Below are 18182 nucleotides of genomic sequence, written 5' to 3'. Positions count from 1 at the left end.
TAGATAAACTCAAAGGGTCCTCATACAAGAATTCAGTTCTGTAGATAGAGTTCCTGTCATAAAAAAAATAAAGGCTGTAGTGCATATTAGCTTTTCTGTTTGAAACATTATTTCTTGCTTAGCTAAGGAAAAAAACCTGTGGTATTCTCTTAAAATGTTTATAGTATCAAACTACATATTGATTAGCACCCAAAGTAAGACATGCTTGTGTTTGAATGCTTCTTGCAGTGCTTCGTTTGATTCCACTGTTCGGCTGTGGGACGTTGACCGAGGAGTCTGCATCCATACGTTAACAAAACATCAAGAGCCTGTCTACAGTGTAGCTTTTAGTCCTGATGGAAAATATCTAGCCAGTGGGTCCTTTGACAAATGTGTCCATATATGGAATACTCAGGTACTGTTTTGCTTCATGTGAAGCACATCTGGTTTAGATGACACATTAATAGCAAAAGCTTAAATGGAAAATATATGTACCTCTGTAGCATATGACCTGCCAGCCAAGGTGAACCTGACTGTATTGGCTGATACAAATTGCAGAATAACAGTTGAGTCACTCAGGTGGAGTGAGGTGACTGTCCAGAACATTTCTGCTCAGGCTTCTTTGTATGCTAAAACACCTAGCATACATGAAACTATGTACGTTACGTTGTGCCCTCAGCTTTGTGAAGCAAAGCTGTGGATTGGTTCTTAGAAATAAGGGGTACTTCTATTTAGTAACAGGCTGAGTTCAGTTGTGAGTCTGATGCACCTGGCTTATGCTTTGTGATGAGGGGATGATGGATACAAAGGGTGTATGGACTGGGGACTGGCGATATTCCGAAGAAAGGTGGGACATCATAGTTCCACAGATTTAATTCTGGATACTGATGCCTTAACAGTCTGAATTAACAACAAACTTTAGAGAGGACCACCTCAGCCTAACTCCCCAGGCCTTTACTGTTACAGAGTTGGCAAAACCAGATGTCTAAGAGTCCTACTGTAAATTGCTTTCTGGAGGAGCCTGTTTCTCTTCATTATCAAAGACCAGTTATCCTAACTTCAGCACCTTATGGAGATGACCATAGCCGGGTGATGTGAATAGCTCTCCCTTGCCACCACTCTCTTCTTTTTAATGTAGTGCCACGCAACAGAGAAAAAGAAGGGGAATTTCTGTATCAAATGTTTGCATGCTGTTTTGCTTTGTAGAGTGGAACTCTAGTACATAGCTACCGAGGCACCGGGGGCATCTTTGAAGTCTGCTGGAATGCTAGAGGAGACAAAGTGGGAGCAAGCGCATCAGATGGATCGGTAAGGAGCTTTACACATTCTAAATGTTGGATGGAGATTACTCTTTGGGAGAGTGTCAACAAAAAGTATACGTGCCACATCGCCTCCTGTGGGCAGAGCTGAAGGTGTAGGCAGCTCAAGACATAAATAAGTAGCTCTGTGTAGTGTATTAAAAACGCTCCTGCTTTGAAAGGATTTGAATACTTAGGAGGTGGTGTTCCTATGGGAAGTGAAGAATGCTTGTGGAATAGGTGAATATTGCTGAAGATGGGATTGACTTTTAAATACATATTTGATAAGAACAACAGTAATGTTGTTTCTATCATTATTATTCTGTCATTTCAGGACATGGTTTAGTGGGCATGGTGGTGTTGGGTTGACAGTTGGACTCGGTGATCTTAAAGGTCTTTTCCAACCTAAACGATTCTATGATGCTATGATTATTTATCTCATCTGTCAATTTTTAATGAAGGTCAGATCACAGCAGTCAGCTCTCTAATAAACAGTTGTCCTGGGGCTTTCTGAGTTTTATCCCACAGCAGTTTACCCTTGAATAGTACCTAAAGGAGGAATTTTTCAGCATGATGCCCAAAGATTTCATTGTGTGGTAAAGGAGAAATACTGCTGCAGAGATACTGATTATTCATTACTATTTTTGCTGTTAATGTTACTTTTAAAAAGTTTCAGTTGTAGCATGATCAGCTTGTGAAGGACACACATGTTACAGCACACTCTACAGCTTTTTAAAATAACTATTCTACATGGCTGGCTGGCATAACTACCTTAGAGCAGTATTTTTCAACTGGTTTTAACAAAGGGTACACCTACGACATGGTTCAGTTGCTTGAGCTTAGTTGTGCCATTTGCGATGGTGCTGTGCCTGGCGTCCACCAAATGGGTGCGTGTCCCCTCTAGGTCCTGTGCCCTGCCTGCCAGGCCTGCATCTGCTTTGGATATATTTCAGAAATGGAAGGGGACACTGTATTTAGGCAACTAAATAGCACCCATAGTCTTATCTGGGACATACCACCAAAATGTATGTTAGTAATCCGATGAAAGCCCAGTTCAATGTTAAATGGATGGTTTTCACTTGGGTTTTCTCTCATGTTGGTTTGTTCCCTGACTTGTGTGCGTGTAAACAGGGACTTGAGACAGGCTGGTTGGAAGCTGGGGAGTATAACATACAGCTGGCTGATCAGCCTGTGTACAGGGCCATATATGAACAGGACTTCCACATCACCTTCAGAAATGGTTCTTAATGCTGAGTCTTTTCTCTCCAGGTTTGTGTTCTAGATCTGCGGAAGTAAAAGTGAAATGTTTTAGAAGAAATTTCAAATGGACCAGCAGTGAATGTGTGGGGAGAAGCACTCTTCAAAACTATTCTTAACAGCTCCAGAACTGTATGAACTTGAACAAAGTTAGAGTGTACCGTGAAACCAACTCTCCCTGGCCACAGGTGTCTAGTATTTTGTCCGTAACCTTCATCAAGGAGTAAAAACGCAGTCACTTCAGAGGGGGAGGGAATGGTTTCCACCTGGAACATTCAGCCTTGGAAGCATGAAGCCACCAGCTAGGCATTGCACTGTTTGGTTTGCATCTGAGAACTTGCTCTGATGGCTGGGAAAAAAAAGCTGTGCCAAAAAAATTAATAAAAAAAAAAAAAAAGAAAAATGCTGTGATAAACCAAAAGGGAAAAAAAATCCTCCTCCATGCGGTGTTGTATTTTTTCCTTCCAATTTGGACACTACAGTTGCTCTCCCAAAGGACGTTCAAAGACCAGTTTGTACTGATGAAATGCTCAACTTTGTAATCACAACACTTTCTATTTTCTAGACTACTTTTTTTGTTCAGTGGTTTTTCTATCAGCTGGAATATTACAGCCTGGAGGATCCCAGGCTTAGGATGAAACTTTTGTTTTCCTTTTATTTCTCCCTTCCACTCCCAACTTCTCCTTCCTTTTTTTCTCTCCTCTTTCTTCTTGCCCTTTTTTTTTCCTTTTTTCCCTGTATGCCCATAGTAGATGCAGCCAGGTGGACATGACAATGAAAATTTTTGACAGACTGCTTCTCCTCTCTTCTCTCTCTTCCTTTTCCTTTCTTTCTCTCCGTTTAAAAGAAAAAAAAATCCTCCATGCTTCAGATCTTAGCGTCTCAAGGGCACTTTCAGCAAATTGTGTAATAAGTGCTTTATATAAGAATGCAGTGCTGGGGAAGATTTTTACAGGAGAAAGATGACTTTTAACAGAAAGAACCCAGTGTATTTTTGGAAAAAAAATATTTTTTATGTTAAACAGTTTTAAAAGCCTAAAATGGCCACCAAATGTAGACCAGTTGTGTAATTCAAGCAAAAAGAATGACACAGAGTCCAAGGAACATGAAAGGTGCAGTATCCTTTTTCTCTTCTCTCTCAGAAAGTCCTGCTAGAAAAAATGCCATTTGATACAATAAACGCCAGACATTTACTGAGTCCTCTTCCAGCAGCCAGCCATTTATATAGTCTCGTTCCATTTTTGTGGCTGTTTGATGGTGTACGCTTATTAAAAGGGATTCATAAGTTTGAGACTATAAATACAGCATTCATTTTCTTGAGTCCATATTTTCGTTTACCCTCGGTAACCAGGGGAAAACGCTTGTGTATCTTCTTTCCTCTAGAGATAGTTCAAATTTCATACAGAACATGGGTTTGGCTGCCCATGGCCTTGCTGAGCAGTGCCGTCCTTCACTATTCATCCACTCAGCTGTTTCTATTCCAGTAAGTCAATGGGTTTTTACCACTGACTTTATGAGACCAGTTGAACCAAGATAACATTGGCTGCATCTGTCACTGTTGAAGAGTGGACTCTTGCCAAGCTCCTGTCCATCCGTGGTGAGCACGCACCTAGAAGTAGGCTCTTCCATTGCATCTGGCAGTACGTGCGTGGGCTGCGTGCTACAAGGGGAGAGCTGGGTCTGTGCTTGGAGGCTCCCTGTCTGCCCAGACAGGTTTAGCCTTGAGGGTGTCCTCAGTGCGGTGCTCAGAAGACAACGTAGAACTCTCCGTTAGGTGAGGACATGATAAACCGTATATAAATTATATCTCAACATATATACCACTGTAAAGTTGTGGTGGGTGAAATGATCGGAGTGACAATAAAGACTTCCAAAGCACCACCTACCCACTTTGGACAAGATTTCCTTACTGCAAGGTAGACATCTTCAGGGATGCCTAGTGAAGACTACATTACTCTTAAGAGCAAACGATGGATGCAAAGAAGGATGCACAGGCAGAGTTTACTGAAAGTGCTGTAAACGATGAGGCAGCCTTGGGGTGGTGGCAGACAAATCCTCAGAACTGGCTGAGTCAGGTGTCCTCTCTAGCCCACAGGCTAGGCTAGGATTTGTAGGAGAGAGAAAAAGAAACAAGCAGAGAACCCCCTTAACATCATGCCCAAAGTCGCTATTTCTGTAACACAGGATCTTCCCTTTGATTTGACCACAGCTGCTGAGGTGGTGATTTGATCTGATGGAGCCCTAATGCTGAACTGGTGGTGTAAGACCTGCCAGGCATCTTGGCATCATCATGGCATCGTGGAATCTGTACGTCATTTTTTTCTCCTGTGTTTTCCTCTCTTTATGCTTGCATCTGTACAGCATCTTAGTCCTTCCAGTGGAACTAGGCACTGCTAGCATCAACTCTGTTTCTTAAAGATACATACTTGGAAAGGAGAAACGAATGAAAAGAAATAGCTGCGAAAAGGGTTACTCAGTCCTGAGGTGAAAACAGTTATGTGGAATTTTCGTTATTAATGACAGTTAAGCTTGTTTTTAATTTATATCAAAAAATTGGACACTGGAAGATACCAAGGATTATTTTCAGTGTTAAATGCATTTATGTGTTGGTTTTAGTTTTCTGCTCCAAGAGCATGGGCTGTAGATGATCACGTGGCAGTTTTGCACTGTTTTATAATAACCACGTGTACCTACTAATTGAAAGTCACTACTTTAAAAAAAAAGAGTACTTGTTCGAAGAGAGACTTGAATTTGAATACAAAGGTTTAATGTGGTTTTATAAAGCACGGTTGGGTCGATGATTTGATTACAGTCATTGCGTGTACACGGTTAACTTCCTAAGCTGCTTTTGGATGGCGTTTCTGAGAATAACACGCAGAAGCTCCAGGTCTGCAGGCAGCGGAGGGCAGCACGGATGGGGCCCTGGCCTTGCCCCCTGAGTGACACCCGAATAGACGAGACCTCGGGATCCAAAGAGATGAGGTTGCTCAGTGCGAGTTCAGCGATGCCGCCTGGCTGGCTGGCTGGCTGCATAGCCCATGTTCCGTGGTTGTTCCAGGGATAGCTACTGTAGATAAGTGGGCAATGTCCGTGATGCCTGCTGCTTTTTCCTTTTTTTTAAATTGTGAGAACACCACCTTTCCTCTGCCCGCCTACATGGAGATAAGAAGCCAAGAGAACCAAAATTTCAAAATCAGTTGGTTTGCAAAGCCTATGTGTGAGAGAGGCTGCTGGTCCAGAGTTTTCTATACAGACTATCGGATTTGAAAGCGGCATATGTGAGAAGCTAAGAAAGTTCACCTTTATTCCCCTCCCCAAGACCCTAAAGACTGGAAAATGCTCAAAGATACTGTAGTAGATAGTTTTCAGCTAAAAGGGGGGCAGCTCTGAAGGAAGGCAGAAGGTGCAGTTGCAAAGGCTAATCCTAGCCTAAGGAGCTGGTGTCTGTAGGAGGTGGGCAGTGGGAAGAGTGGTTCAACGTGGACATCTAAGCCTAGACCTGCAGAACTACCCTCGTGGGAGCTCCCGATTCCCTCTTGCCGCGTTGGCATCCGCCGGCTAGCGCTGCCTTTCTGCAGCTCTCCTGCAACAGAACAGCATGAAGCAACAGGCTGGTGGACTTCATTTTTTTTTCATACAATATCTTTTGATAATTGTGTTTATAGTTCTTTGTAACACAAGAGAAACTGAAAAACCTAAGTGACCAAACAGGACTGTGAAACCATCGAGAGACTTACTGGATTTTTATCATTGCTGGCTGTCTGGAACTGGCCTTGAAGTGAAAAAAAAAACCAGTTTCTGAAAAACCACTCAACTTGGGGGGTTAGAAGGATACTGAATCTTTTATGTAGGAAACACTGGGTCCCTTATGGGGCATTAAAGGGCCTGACTTACAGGGTTATACACACATTAACCCCATGCTACATCTTAGAAATTTCCTTTTAATTTGTTTTAAAAAAAAAAAAAAGAAAAAATAGCTAATTTTAGAGCCAAGTGAAGTGCACTTTGTCAAATGTAAGGGTCTGCTTTGTTTTTGGGTTTCTTTTTCTTTTTTCCCTTTTTAATTTTCCTCCTTTTTTTTTCCTCCTTTTGCCTTTTTAAAAGATGTGGTTCTTTGTCAATTGCAGAAATGTTCTTTCAGCCACTCACTGAAATTCTGAATTCTGGCTTCTGCAGTTTTTATTGTCTGTGTCAGACTTGCAGCCAGACTTGGTTCTCATTTCAGCGTTTCCCAGGTTCTGTTGAAACAACATCAACCCTTATTTTGTTTCTCCCCCACCCACACTTCCTTCAAATTCACCTTGTGTATTGTAGCTCATTTGTTTTAAGGAGAGAATCAACAGATCATATTCAGTGTCTTGAATAAATTGCTATATTTTGATATTAGAGAATTCTGTGCGTGTTGTTCCTTATTCTTTTCTGGCTATTTTGCATCCTGCGCTTAAGAGCTGCGGTTGGGTGACTTAAGTTGTAATATGGTGTCACGACCTAAAGGGTTACCTGGCCTGTGGGCGTACGAAGATCGTGACTGTGGGTTCATAGCAGTTTGTAATACACAAGGGCATGGAGGCTTTATCCTCTCATTTTCTTTACTTTATTACAGATTACCACAAATACCACACAAATCACCATTAGCAAGTATACCTATGATTAAGAAAGCAAATATATATATATGTATATCAAGCTGTTACAAAGTATTAGCTGCAGGCAATAGTATAGCAACAATCAATATTGCAGCAATTACAGCAACAGTCAATTCTAGCAGCACCCAATAATAGCAGCAATGAAGTGTATTTATATATAATATTACAGGTTACAACAAAGTTATTACTAGTGAAGCAAACTTACCAGTAATGTAACAGCAGGTATGATAGATTACTTACATGTATATGTGTGGCACCAAGCACACCGGACGGATCTCGGAAGGGGCCCAACCGTCCCAGAGGTGGGAGGACAAACCCGACCAGCCCCAGACGTGGACTCGGTAGGAGAAGGGTAGAACAACAGGCAGAGTCTCACTTCAAAGGGGAGCCGTGTCACGGAGAGATCCATGTCAGCCAGGCGTCCCCAGCGAGGGGCCAAGGTTTTGTAGAAAGCTCAGGCGGACCTGCTTAGGAAAGGGACGAGCGTGTGCAGCACGGGAAGAGAGAAAGCTCCATTTTGGATAGAAAGTCATTTTTACATCCCAGAGACATAAGAGGGTGTAGGACACCACCACTTCGAGCAGCTGGTAGATGCTGTTAATTTCTGGTTTTCACCTGGGACAGCCAACAGATGATGATTTCTGTTCTCTCAGACCAATTTTTATTTGGGGGGATTTTCCTTGTTCTTGCAGTTAGAACAGCCAGTGGCAGTTACCAGTTCTTGCTTTCTCAGGATGTTTTCCCCTTTTTCCAGACTATTTTTCAGCTTTTCAGATGATAAGTTACCATTACCGTTCCTTGGTTTAGTGCTTACTGAGGGTACCTCAGATGTCTCCGGTTTCTGGGGTACCCAGTTGCACTTCAAAGGTGCTGGCTGTGCTTCTCAAGGATGCTTCTGGTTCCCAGGCTCACAGCTCCCAGGCTGGCAGGCAATTTCTCTCTCAGTATTTCAGCAGACATCTTCTGTTCAGTACTTTTTCCCTTTTAACCAGGTCACCTTTATGGCTGCTCACATCACATGTTTACTGTTTTATTTTTTTCCCCCATAATGCATTTACTGGAAGTCTATACAGCTGATAAGGAACCAATTTGAGGAAGATTGGGTTGAAGTACATTTTTAAAAGTTTCCTCAAAAGGAAATTTCTCCAGACAAAATAAATTGGACTCTAGTTCTGATGAAAGTAAGTAAATTGTTATTTTTTCTTTAAGCTAGCAAGGCTTAAATTCAGCCTTGCTTGAGCAGCTGGAGGTTTTGGAAGAACTTCAGAATATTCCAGCTCGTGCGATGGGGTCGCAGTCGTCCCCTCTGGCAGGAGCTCCCATGGGCACCATCTCGTACCTCTTCTCTCTGCTTGGGGCACTGACACCTCAAGGGGTGCGGTGGGGGTTTTTTTAGCTTTAACAGGTTGAATGTTGTGTGGTCTTTAGCTGGGTTTTATTCCACAAAGTTGTACCTGTGGTACTTAGAGGGGGATTCAATGTGAAATGTGGGATTTTTCCTTTGTGACCATTTTAATGCGCTGACCATTCACCTAAGCTAAGCCTGAAGGATTGTCAAAAGCCTTCAAAAAGAATTAGCACTCAGATCAAGCACAGTCTTATGTGTCACGTCATCTAGTTTTTAGGTGTTTAAGGTTCTAGAGCATTAAGTTAGGATTGATACACAACATTTGGGAAGACTCAAGTGCTAGAAGAAAACTGGTATGCTGGTGATGAGCACCTTACCACATCATCAAATACTCAAAAAAGAGAAAGTAATGCCCTTTCATGCCCCTTGTCTCAGTTCGTGCTCTGAAATTTGCACAGCATTAATGTAGAATTAATTCCCTGTAACTGTACGAGTTGAAAGCAATAAGACAAATACGTTTGTTCAGCTCTCACAAGACCAGGAACCACCAGCAGTCTTCGTAATAGTTTCTCAAACTGAAGAAAATGAGGGCTAAGGAGGCAGCCACAGTGGGGCTAGGGTTTTAACGGGTAGTGCTATATAAAAGCTCTCACTTCACCTGTTTCTTAAATAAATGCTATGCGATGCTCCTATTTTTAGTCTCGTCATTTCCAGGCATGTTTCAAGAAAATGTGTGACTGTCAAACTAAAACTGTAGTTTAGTTTTCCTTTATTTATCCTATAAATATTTACTTAGCCTGTAAACTATTTGACAGCTAACACTGGAAGCATTGAGCAGTCCTAAACACTTGCTTCTCGCTTCTGTCAGCATGTAATACAATAAAAGGGTATTTGTTAGGGCTATTCTGGAAAGATGTAATACTACAGCATCTCACTCAAAACCACGTATTTCCCTGCCATCTTTCTCTGTATCATTTCCCATAAAGGGCCAGATCAGCTTCGTCCATTAAAAGCACATGCAATTTCATATCTAAGCTCTGTGGTACAAAAAGTAATTGTTAAAGCTTTGAAGTCTCTTAAGTGAAGAAATGACTCACTTGGCAAGGAATTTATCATCCTTGCTGACTCCCAACAGGAAGGAAGATCTTCACTTCCTTAGGTTTTTTTCTATTTCCTTTTGAATATATTGACAAAACCAAAAGAATACAAAACCTAATAACCACAGGAAAGCAGCTATATCCTCTTTTCCTGCTGCAAGGTCTAACATGTTCTACCTTCACAGAAGCAGCCTTGGCTTCACCCTGTAAGTCATTAGTATCTATCAATACAAAAGAAAAGATTCTGCTCATCTCTTTCCAAATCCTTCCCATTAAATGCTGGGACAAAGTTGGCATCCTCATCCTTCACTAGAGTAATTCAGCACAGTAAGAAATGCACAACAAATGAGAATGGATTTAGTTGCGATGCACTGCCGTTCTGCAGTTCCAAAACAGAATTATCTCTCTAGGCTTCTGGAAATCGGTGGTGTCAAGTAAGCATCATGTCCCTACACACTGTATTGCAGTTCCTGAAAAACTCTGAATATTTTCTTCCAGGGAAAGACAGAAAGGTCAAACCCTTAGAAGGGTTTTTGAGATTTTCTGCAATCCTTACAGCCACAGTGTCCTGCCAGCTGGACTGAAAGAGATGTCGAGTACCTGCAGAGAGTACTGTCGGTGAGGACACAGGGTGGAAGGGATCACAGACTCCTGAGAACAACAGAAATCTGATGGGAAAAGTCCGCGGTGTGGTGTTGCCATCTTTTAAGTCCTGGACAACAGCTGCTTGTTGGCTTCTTTCCCAGAGGCTAGTTTGGGGAGAATCGTGAAAAATTCCTGCGCAATGAGATGACCATGTCTAATCATCCACCCACTCGCCTTCCTCCACGGAGGCTGACGCAGGCAGAGAGCCTGTGGTTCAGTCAGCCCACACAGACACCCACTCATTTTTTTTTCATATCCACATTAAAGGTCCAGGTCTCATGACTTGGTCAAGGAATATAGACTGAAGCAATTAAAAAAAAAAAAAAATAATCAAACTTTTCTAATCTACCAACTTTTAGAATGGCATTCCTACTTGGGTCTGCTTCAGTACAGGGATATTGCTGAAGACTGCAGTAAGATCTATAAAAAGCTTTTCACAAACAAGAAACATCACCTTTAAACAGAAAATCCTAGATAAAGTCATTAAAAAAATGCGCTGGTACAAAAAAAAAATGCTCTGGACTCTGTGCCAGAGTCTGCAGAAGATCGATCGATAGGTTCAGGTGTATTTCTCCAGATGCAGATTTGGGAACTGAAGTTGTTGGTATGGGAAAAACCAGCATTTCTCAGGACTGCAGAAGTTCTACCAGCCCTCCTGAGACTGGGGAAGCTGATAGATTAACTGCATACGTCACTGAAGACCCCTTAACAACAACAAAAAAAACATTCCTATCAATACAAACCAGCACATTTCTGCCTGGTTTTCGTTTCCGCAGTGTCAGAGAAGCAAGCAGAAATTGTCAGCGCTCAGCTGGGGAGAGAGGGACTAGTCCATGTGCAGCTCTAAGCTGAGAACGTCCCACAGCTTTCCCCAACAGACATTACATAAAATTTACTTTAAAAAAACCCACCAACACCCTGATCCATTTCTTGAGTCAAATCTCTTCCATTAGGAACTGAACACACAGCAACACCTCTAGCAGGAAAGGAAAAATTTAATTTTATTACATATTGCCACTTGGTCAATCCTTTCCACGATCTGAACCACAAAAGGGTTGGTGCTCATTTCTCCTTCAGTGGAAAGATAAGCTGATCGGCTCCTGAAATGAATTAATTTAAAAGAATGAAGAACATCCTGCTTTCTGCTCTACTATTTTGACCTAACTCATTAATACTGTCTTTCTCCTTGCTATGCCCTGTATGTCTTGGGCTGGGGAAGATATTATTGCCCAGCAAGAGCTGTGTATCTGGATTCTTTTCTAAGATTGACTTCCTCTTTGGACTTGCTTCTCCCAAGCAAATAACCTACAGTAGCCTCTTGGAGGCCCATGTAATAGATTATTGCTTGAGTTGTTTGAAGTAAAACAAAACCAACCAAACACCCACACTGTCATTGGGAAAGGCCCTGAAAAAAAAAATGCTGAGAAGACAAAGCAATGGCAATTTAATGAGAAAACATTGCTGGAATTTTTTATGGTTTTTTTGAAGGATATTTGAGGGCAGTAGTGAGTTGCATGGTGAAATTTTATTTCAATGAAAATTTAAGTTTTGGTAAACAGAGTATTTGTTTATCACTTCAGTAGTGTGTTCTGGGGAGCTTGTTGTTGGTTGCACATGCCTTTCACAGGTTTCCAGTTATTCAACATCAGCCTCATTACCAAGTCACAGAGCTCGCTAGCGCCAGACCCCAGCAAACAAAGGCAAAAGGCCTCTATTACGTTTAAAGATATTTATTAAGACGTATTTTTGTCTTTAGCAAAAAGTACTTTGTTACTGTGGACGTGATTTTTTTTCCTTCATTTTAAATTCAAACACTGTATTGAAGGAATCTGGGTATACCAGCTTTCAGACTATAAAATCCCTGGGAACTAAGGAAAAAGCCTCCTTATCTCGCCTCCTCCGTACTGTTCTGGGTGTAATTGCATTCCTAGGGGATGGCTGACTCTGATCCTCGGCAAATCCTGTCTGCTGCCTCGAGGAAAGGGCTGGCAGGAGAATGCCGCGCTCCGTCTCACATGGAGCCGCATGACTAGGGGCAGGGTGGGAGGACGCCCTTTCATTGCCACATAAAACGTGGTGTCGGTTGAGTGCTTTCACGGAAGGAGAGAGTTGCGTTGTTGCCTTTTTTTTTTTTCTTTTTCCTCAAGGAAATTCACTCCAGATCTGCTGTAGCAGGCAAAACGGGAGCAGATGGTATCATGTGGCTACAGGCGCGATGAATGGCCGCCGGTGTTTTCATGCTGTCCTGAGCCTTGGTGCCCTCTGAGGAGGGAGGACGCTGCAAGGACAACCTGGCCAACACAGCTGGTTCCTTACACCGCGCAAAAAACCCCCACTGCATTGTTTTAAACTTGTGTCTTTAAAACGTACCTTTTTAAATAAGCATGCTAAAAGAGGTCGTGTTTGGTTTTACGCATTTTCAAGACTTTTCAGGAGGCTCATGGATGCATAACCGGGTGAGTAGCTCTCCGAAGGCAGCTGGAGAGCAAGGATCCAAGGATTTCATGGAAATTCACCCTCTGTGTCCCTCTCGGCTGTCCCGTGTGAGGGTGAGCGCCCAGCTGATGGGAGGCTTTGAATCACAGACTGGTTGAGGTGGGAAGGCACCTCTGGAGGTCACCCAGCCCAAGGTCCTGCTCCGGACCGTGGGACAGGACACAGGCATCAGGCCCAGGCGCTTCCAGTGCTTCCCCCCTGGGGCAGCTCCTGCAAAACGGACGCCTGCATTTTGGGAGCCGAATTAAGACTACAAACTCCTTTCAGCGAAGCCAACACAGTGTCACCAGCTGATAGCGGGTTTCAATCCCCCACTAAGGTCAAACTGGATTCATACCAGCGCTGTGAAGACTGAAGCTCTTCTTAACCCTCCATTGCCTTTTAAAACAGAGCCTTGCCCTGGTCTAGCCACCAGGTTTTTAATCTGTTTAAGCAAACAAAATGGAAATGTGAATTTAAACCAGCCCTGTACAGCTTCCTGTGTAAAAGCTGCACTCTTCTCATGGAAGGTTTTCCATTAAAAAGTAGGAGGAGAAACTCCAAGCTGCGTGGAGAGCTAGTGTTTGCTGGGGAGAAAAGCAATTACTTTTAGACTATTTCTCTACATCTCTGCTAAGTAACTGCAAAATACTATATACTGTCTGCCGAACGCTCAAGCAGCAGCAGATCACATAATGCTTCACAGACATCGAAATAAATTTTGGCTATCATTCCGACTAAAGGGACTCTCGCAGGTTCTTGTGGCTAAGACATTCTGTCTGCAAAATCCTAATCTTATCTGGAAGTTGCCCAGAATACATCCCTCACTCAACATCATACGATATTTTTATTTCAGTGGGATTGCTCATTTCACCTTTATCAGAAGCTAATTCTTTTTGGAGTGAGGAAAAGGAAAGTTGGGCACTTCTACTCTGAAGTATTTGTTTCCTCACCCTACACAGGTAAATCCCTGCTGGGAGTTCTCCCTCATTATCTTCACTCCGTATTAACATCAATTAGCATGCTCGGTGTAAATACCCACACAAGCTGGCGTTCCCATGTCCTACACATTTATGTTATTTTCGCTGCACCATGCAACTTCTGGCTTGTACACAGCCAAACGCCAGCTCTGACTCCATGGATTGGTTTTATATTAGTCCAGCTTCTCAGATACATGACAGCTTTTTCTAAAACTGAGGGCATGATATTCATTTGGGAATAAAAGGAACCTACTGTAATATAGATAGCTAACAGATATCTTTTTCTAGTAGTTCTTTAACACACTATTGCATTCCCACCTCTCATCCTGCTTGTAAAAGGTACTTGAAAGAAGAGATGAGATAAATGTAGGCTCAGCCACACAGTCCTGTAGAAGCAAATACAGCTAACAACATATTAGAGTCAAGTCTAATGTCATTATAAGAGATCACGTTAACTAATGCTCCAGTACCGTTGGCCTGAACCTGCCTTATCCCTTACTAACTTGTTAAAACACACGATACATGAGGCATTGAAGGAGGCCATCAAAATTATGTTTTGTTATCAGCTAACCACTTCACAAAATAATCACTCCTGCAAAACGCAGAGAAGCCTGAACTAATTTCCAGGGCTCTAAAAACTCCCTAATCCTGAAGACATTCAAATCGAGATTTAGAGCTAAGCTTTCTACCTCTGCAACGTAAGTATTCCTATATTAATTAGAAACACGGGCTTTTCTACGTGTGGATGCCACCTTTGGGTCTCACCGACCTTTCCATCGCATTGCGTCTGACCCAAGTCACACAGCCCTCTTGACTGTGGTGGGCTCTGGCAAGGTCACCCATCCTTTCAAGCCTCGCTCTAATGATACCACCAACAGCAAAACATCTTCTCAGGGCTTTCAATTACACAGCACACACAAAAACATATCCATGCTTGCTGGTCCTTTCTGTAGATTGAGCCGTGCGAGTTCACAGCCCAGCAGGTCCTTGCTGTACCACACATTTAAACACACCGAGCAGGGATGAGGTCGGCTAGCTGGGAACGTACTCTAAACCATGGGGCTATCCAAGGGATGTCTGGGGATGGCTGCAGTGGTTCTCTTTCTAGGTATGATGGTCCAATTTCTTTTCTAGGACTCTTTCAATCTTGTATAGTGTGAGCACACAGAAGCTGGAGGCTGCTAGTAAGACACCCATTCTTGTTAGCCACGTGCAAGAAAGTGCTTTAGTTCGCTTTGGGATTTTGTTTTGGGTATAAACTCAGATGCTACCCTCACTCAGTGAATTTTCATAGCCTTGTGGAAATTTTACCTACAAATCACCTAAGGAGTTTAGCTCTCTGAATGTTTAAGAGCTTGCTTAGAGAGATGCAGTGGGAGAACCAACTTTCCATACAGCTCACAGCGTATCCTAGGGAATATAAATCACCCAGGGAAACAGATTCAAATGCATCCCTGAATTTGACTGTACTGCCTGTTTTTCTCTCAGCAAGACTGCAGCTTCTTCAGCTGCCAACATCAATGTCCACACAGATGCATGTCTGCTCCTTAAAGGATGAGTGACCTGTCTTAAAATTATGTTAGCTACCATGTGGTTTAGTGATTTCTGTCTGGGATTACTGTAAACTTGAGAAATCTGTGAAAATTAAGAAAATTTTAGAAGATGAGATAAATTTTCATCATGAATACACTAGGACAACTTCTGAATTACAAGTCCTGTTATACAGGGGATGAGGGGGGAATCACATGTGGCATTTCACTTTCTAACTTTCTCCATGTATTTGTTCTAAAAGACCAGAGGAAGGGCTTAATGAGAGGTATAGTTAAGATTTTGCTATTCAGACATATGGTGGACCTCATAAATGCAGAGCTTTGGTATGCAAGACGTCTGCCTATTCAAGTAGTTTATTATTTTACTAGTGCTCATATTTCAGCTTTGCAATTAGCCTGAACATCTGGCCCAATAAAATAGTAATTAAATGTATGAGACTGGCAGGTCAAATACAGTTCCATACGTCCTCTTCCACCAACAGAGAACAGCTAGGAGTGTTTAAGGAAGTATTTATTACAGGATATGAGAAGATACTTTTCCTAGATGTTCTCATTTTATCTTTGAGAGCTTAAAAATAAGTTTTGGTGAATACAGAAAACACTTACTGCGTATGGTTGGATTCGATAAGCTGGCTGGGAGGCGAGGAGGGTGTTAAATAGAGGCAATTCCACTGCACTGCCCTGTACGCATAGATATCCTTTTTATGAGCTTCCACTAAAGCAATTTTATTTCAGTGCGTGGATTCAACTACTTTTTTAAATTTACATTTTTTTCCTTTCAATAAATTTAGAAAGGCTTTGTTATGCTCTAATGCACCCCAAATACAAGAAGCTAAAATTGACAATTGCTGTACTCTCAAAACAGCACTTTAGCTACAAATATTTTATTAGACAATAGCTGATCTTGTTCCCTATTTACTTCTCCTCTGAGTCACACCTTGCTATTCCAGAGAAACATCTGCGTTCCTGCTCTGAAGATCTGAAGAGCTGTGTGTGGAAGACAGCCCCTCCCACAGACAGTGTAAGATGAAGACCATAGTCTGAGACTGCACCTATGGACTTCAGTACTGACAAGATCTCTCCCTTGTTAACCCAAGCCATGTTTGAAACACACCTTAGAAAACAAATACTCAGGCCAGAGACAAGCACGTCCCACGTTCACCAGAGCAGCCTGCCGGCATGCCCCTAAAAATAAGCGTATTTGAAGCCATCATAGGCTGGAAATCCAGATGCCAGAATTAACACACTACGATGACTATGCAGATACAAATCATCATCGAAATAAAAACTAGGATGTTTTTCTATGATGTACTGATAAGCACAAGGTCCCTCTCAGCGCAGAGTGGCTGGCACGCTTCTTAAGAAGGCAGCGTTTAGGTCGGTGTAACAACTATACTGTCCAGGACATGGTGTCTATACCATGCCCTCGCTGACCCTTGGAGCACACACTCACTTTCCCCCAAAATGAAGCCGGTTGCAGCAGCCCCATGACGTGCATGCAGCAAGCGTGGGCAGCGGGGGCAATCAAGAGTTGCATCTCAAAAGCACGACCCTCATGGGAAGAGATGGGCACCCCCTGCAATGCTCAGAGAAGGCAACGCTTTGCCTGAACTGTTGAACGGTGAGGCAAGAACAAGGTCTGTGTGGGGTGAAAGCAAATGTGGTCATGGTTACAGGTGAGCAGAACCAATTATCACCCCGTTTTAAGCGCTGGAGGGATTATTCATGTGCATCCACCAGAGGCTGGGAACAGCAGGTAAGGAAACTCTCCTCACACCTACTTCTTTTCTAAGTTAAAAACCACCGTCAGTTTGCTCTGCGATGCCCCATATCACTTTCTCAGCACATCAGAATTAGGTTAGGCGTCTTTCTTAAGCTCTCCGATGAGCACTAATTTTTCCTGATGGCACCCCAATAGATCACTAATACACAGACACACCACACGCGTCCCAAGGACAACCTTGAAAGAGCAAGAAAAGGAGAGGAGCAAAGCACGGCCAGTGCAGGAGGGTGTCCCAGCACAGGGACGTTCCAGCCCCAGCGGCCACCCAGCACCGCTCAGGGGCTGCTCATGGCCTCAGCAGACCGGGAATGGGCCACCACGTCTGTCCCCGTCCCACGCGTGCCCTGGAGCAGCGAAAGGAAGGAGGGATTAGTTTGGGCCTCTTGCTACAGCCTGTCACCTCCCAAGTGCTTTTGAGCCGCACGATTATTCCTGTGAAGCCAGAGCCTGTTTATTTGGTTTTAGGGTTTTGCAGCTTGGCCCACACCCTAGCATCTGAAAAGGTTTACCAGCAATTCCACCTCCGCCTTTTTCCTGCTCTTTTGAATGCAATTGTGATGAGTATTGCACCGAAAATGTGGTCTCTATTTCAAAAGGATCAATATAATCTGCTCCCAAGTCCCTGAGCTTTCTCTTCATACTTAACTAGGGAACAAATGACTGCAATGAAAAGAAAGGATCTGGTGATCTGCCAGTATATGCTGCAACTAGAACAGCAATATAAAGCCATAAAACCACAAAGGTTTATACAGCGCACAATGTAAACGATTTGCTACAAACCAAACACAGCTCTGTAAGGATCTGCCTAAATAATAATCTGATCATTGTTTGATACCTTTGTATCAAATGATTAGTTCAAGAAGGCGAATTTATTTAGAATAGCAAATCAATATTTTTCTGTATAGTTTCTGCTGATCCTGCATCTTTACCCATCCTGGGACTCCCCTGAGTAACACAGCAGCTTAAGCTTCATGTTATTACTGCACTAACCTTTCAGCTGTCTGTTATAATCTATTTATTTTGTTTACAATGGCTGGGACTGAACTGGGTTGGAAAAGAAAGATGTGGACAGCCAGTGAAGTTCAGCCAAAGTGGATGTGAACAGGGTTTAAAAAACGGGGGGGGGG

The 18182-nt window shown here is 42.8% G+C and overlaps 1 protein-coding gene across 4 annotated transcripts in view; it reads left to right on the top strand.

The window, feature by feature from the left end:
- The window catches only part of TBL1X (transducin (beta)-like 1X-linked), a 179549-nt gene extending 172627 nt beyond the window's left edge, over positions 1-6922 (top strand). For 3 of the 4 annotated variants that reach the window (XM_010581587.1, XM_010581588.1, XM_010581589.1), the window contains 3 exons: positions 229-394; positions 1186-1287; positions 2547-2937. In XM_010581587.1, the coding sequence (XP_010579889.1) occupies positions 229-394; positions 1186-1287; positions 2547-2573 (295 nt within the window). In that variant the 3' untranslated portion in view covers positions 2574-2937. Of the gene's footprint in view, positions 1-228; positions 395-1185; positions 1288-2546 lie in introns of all 4 variants that reach the window. The other variant, XM_010581590.1, reaches the window with a different exon arrangement.
- Positions 6923-18182: the final 11260 nt, after the last annotated feature.

The sequence above is a fragment of the Haliaeetus leucocephalus genome, unplaced genomic scaffold, assembly GCF_000737465.1.
Source record: "Haliaeetus leucocephalus isolate CR32 unplaced genomic scaffold, Haliaeetus_leucocephalus-4.0 Scaffold795, whole genome shotgun sequence".
In the NCBI taxonomy this organism is placed as follows: domain Eukaryota; kingdom Metazoa; phylum Chordata; class Aves; order Accipitriformes; family Accipitridae; genus Haliaeetus; species Haliaeetus leucocephalus.
Note: the sequence above shows the minus strand (reverse complement) of the source record. Positions and strands in the feature narration are given on the sequence as shown.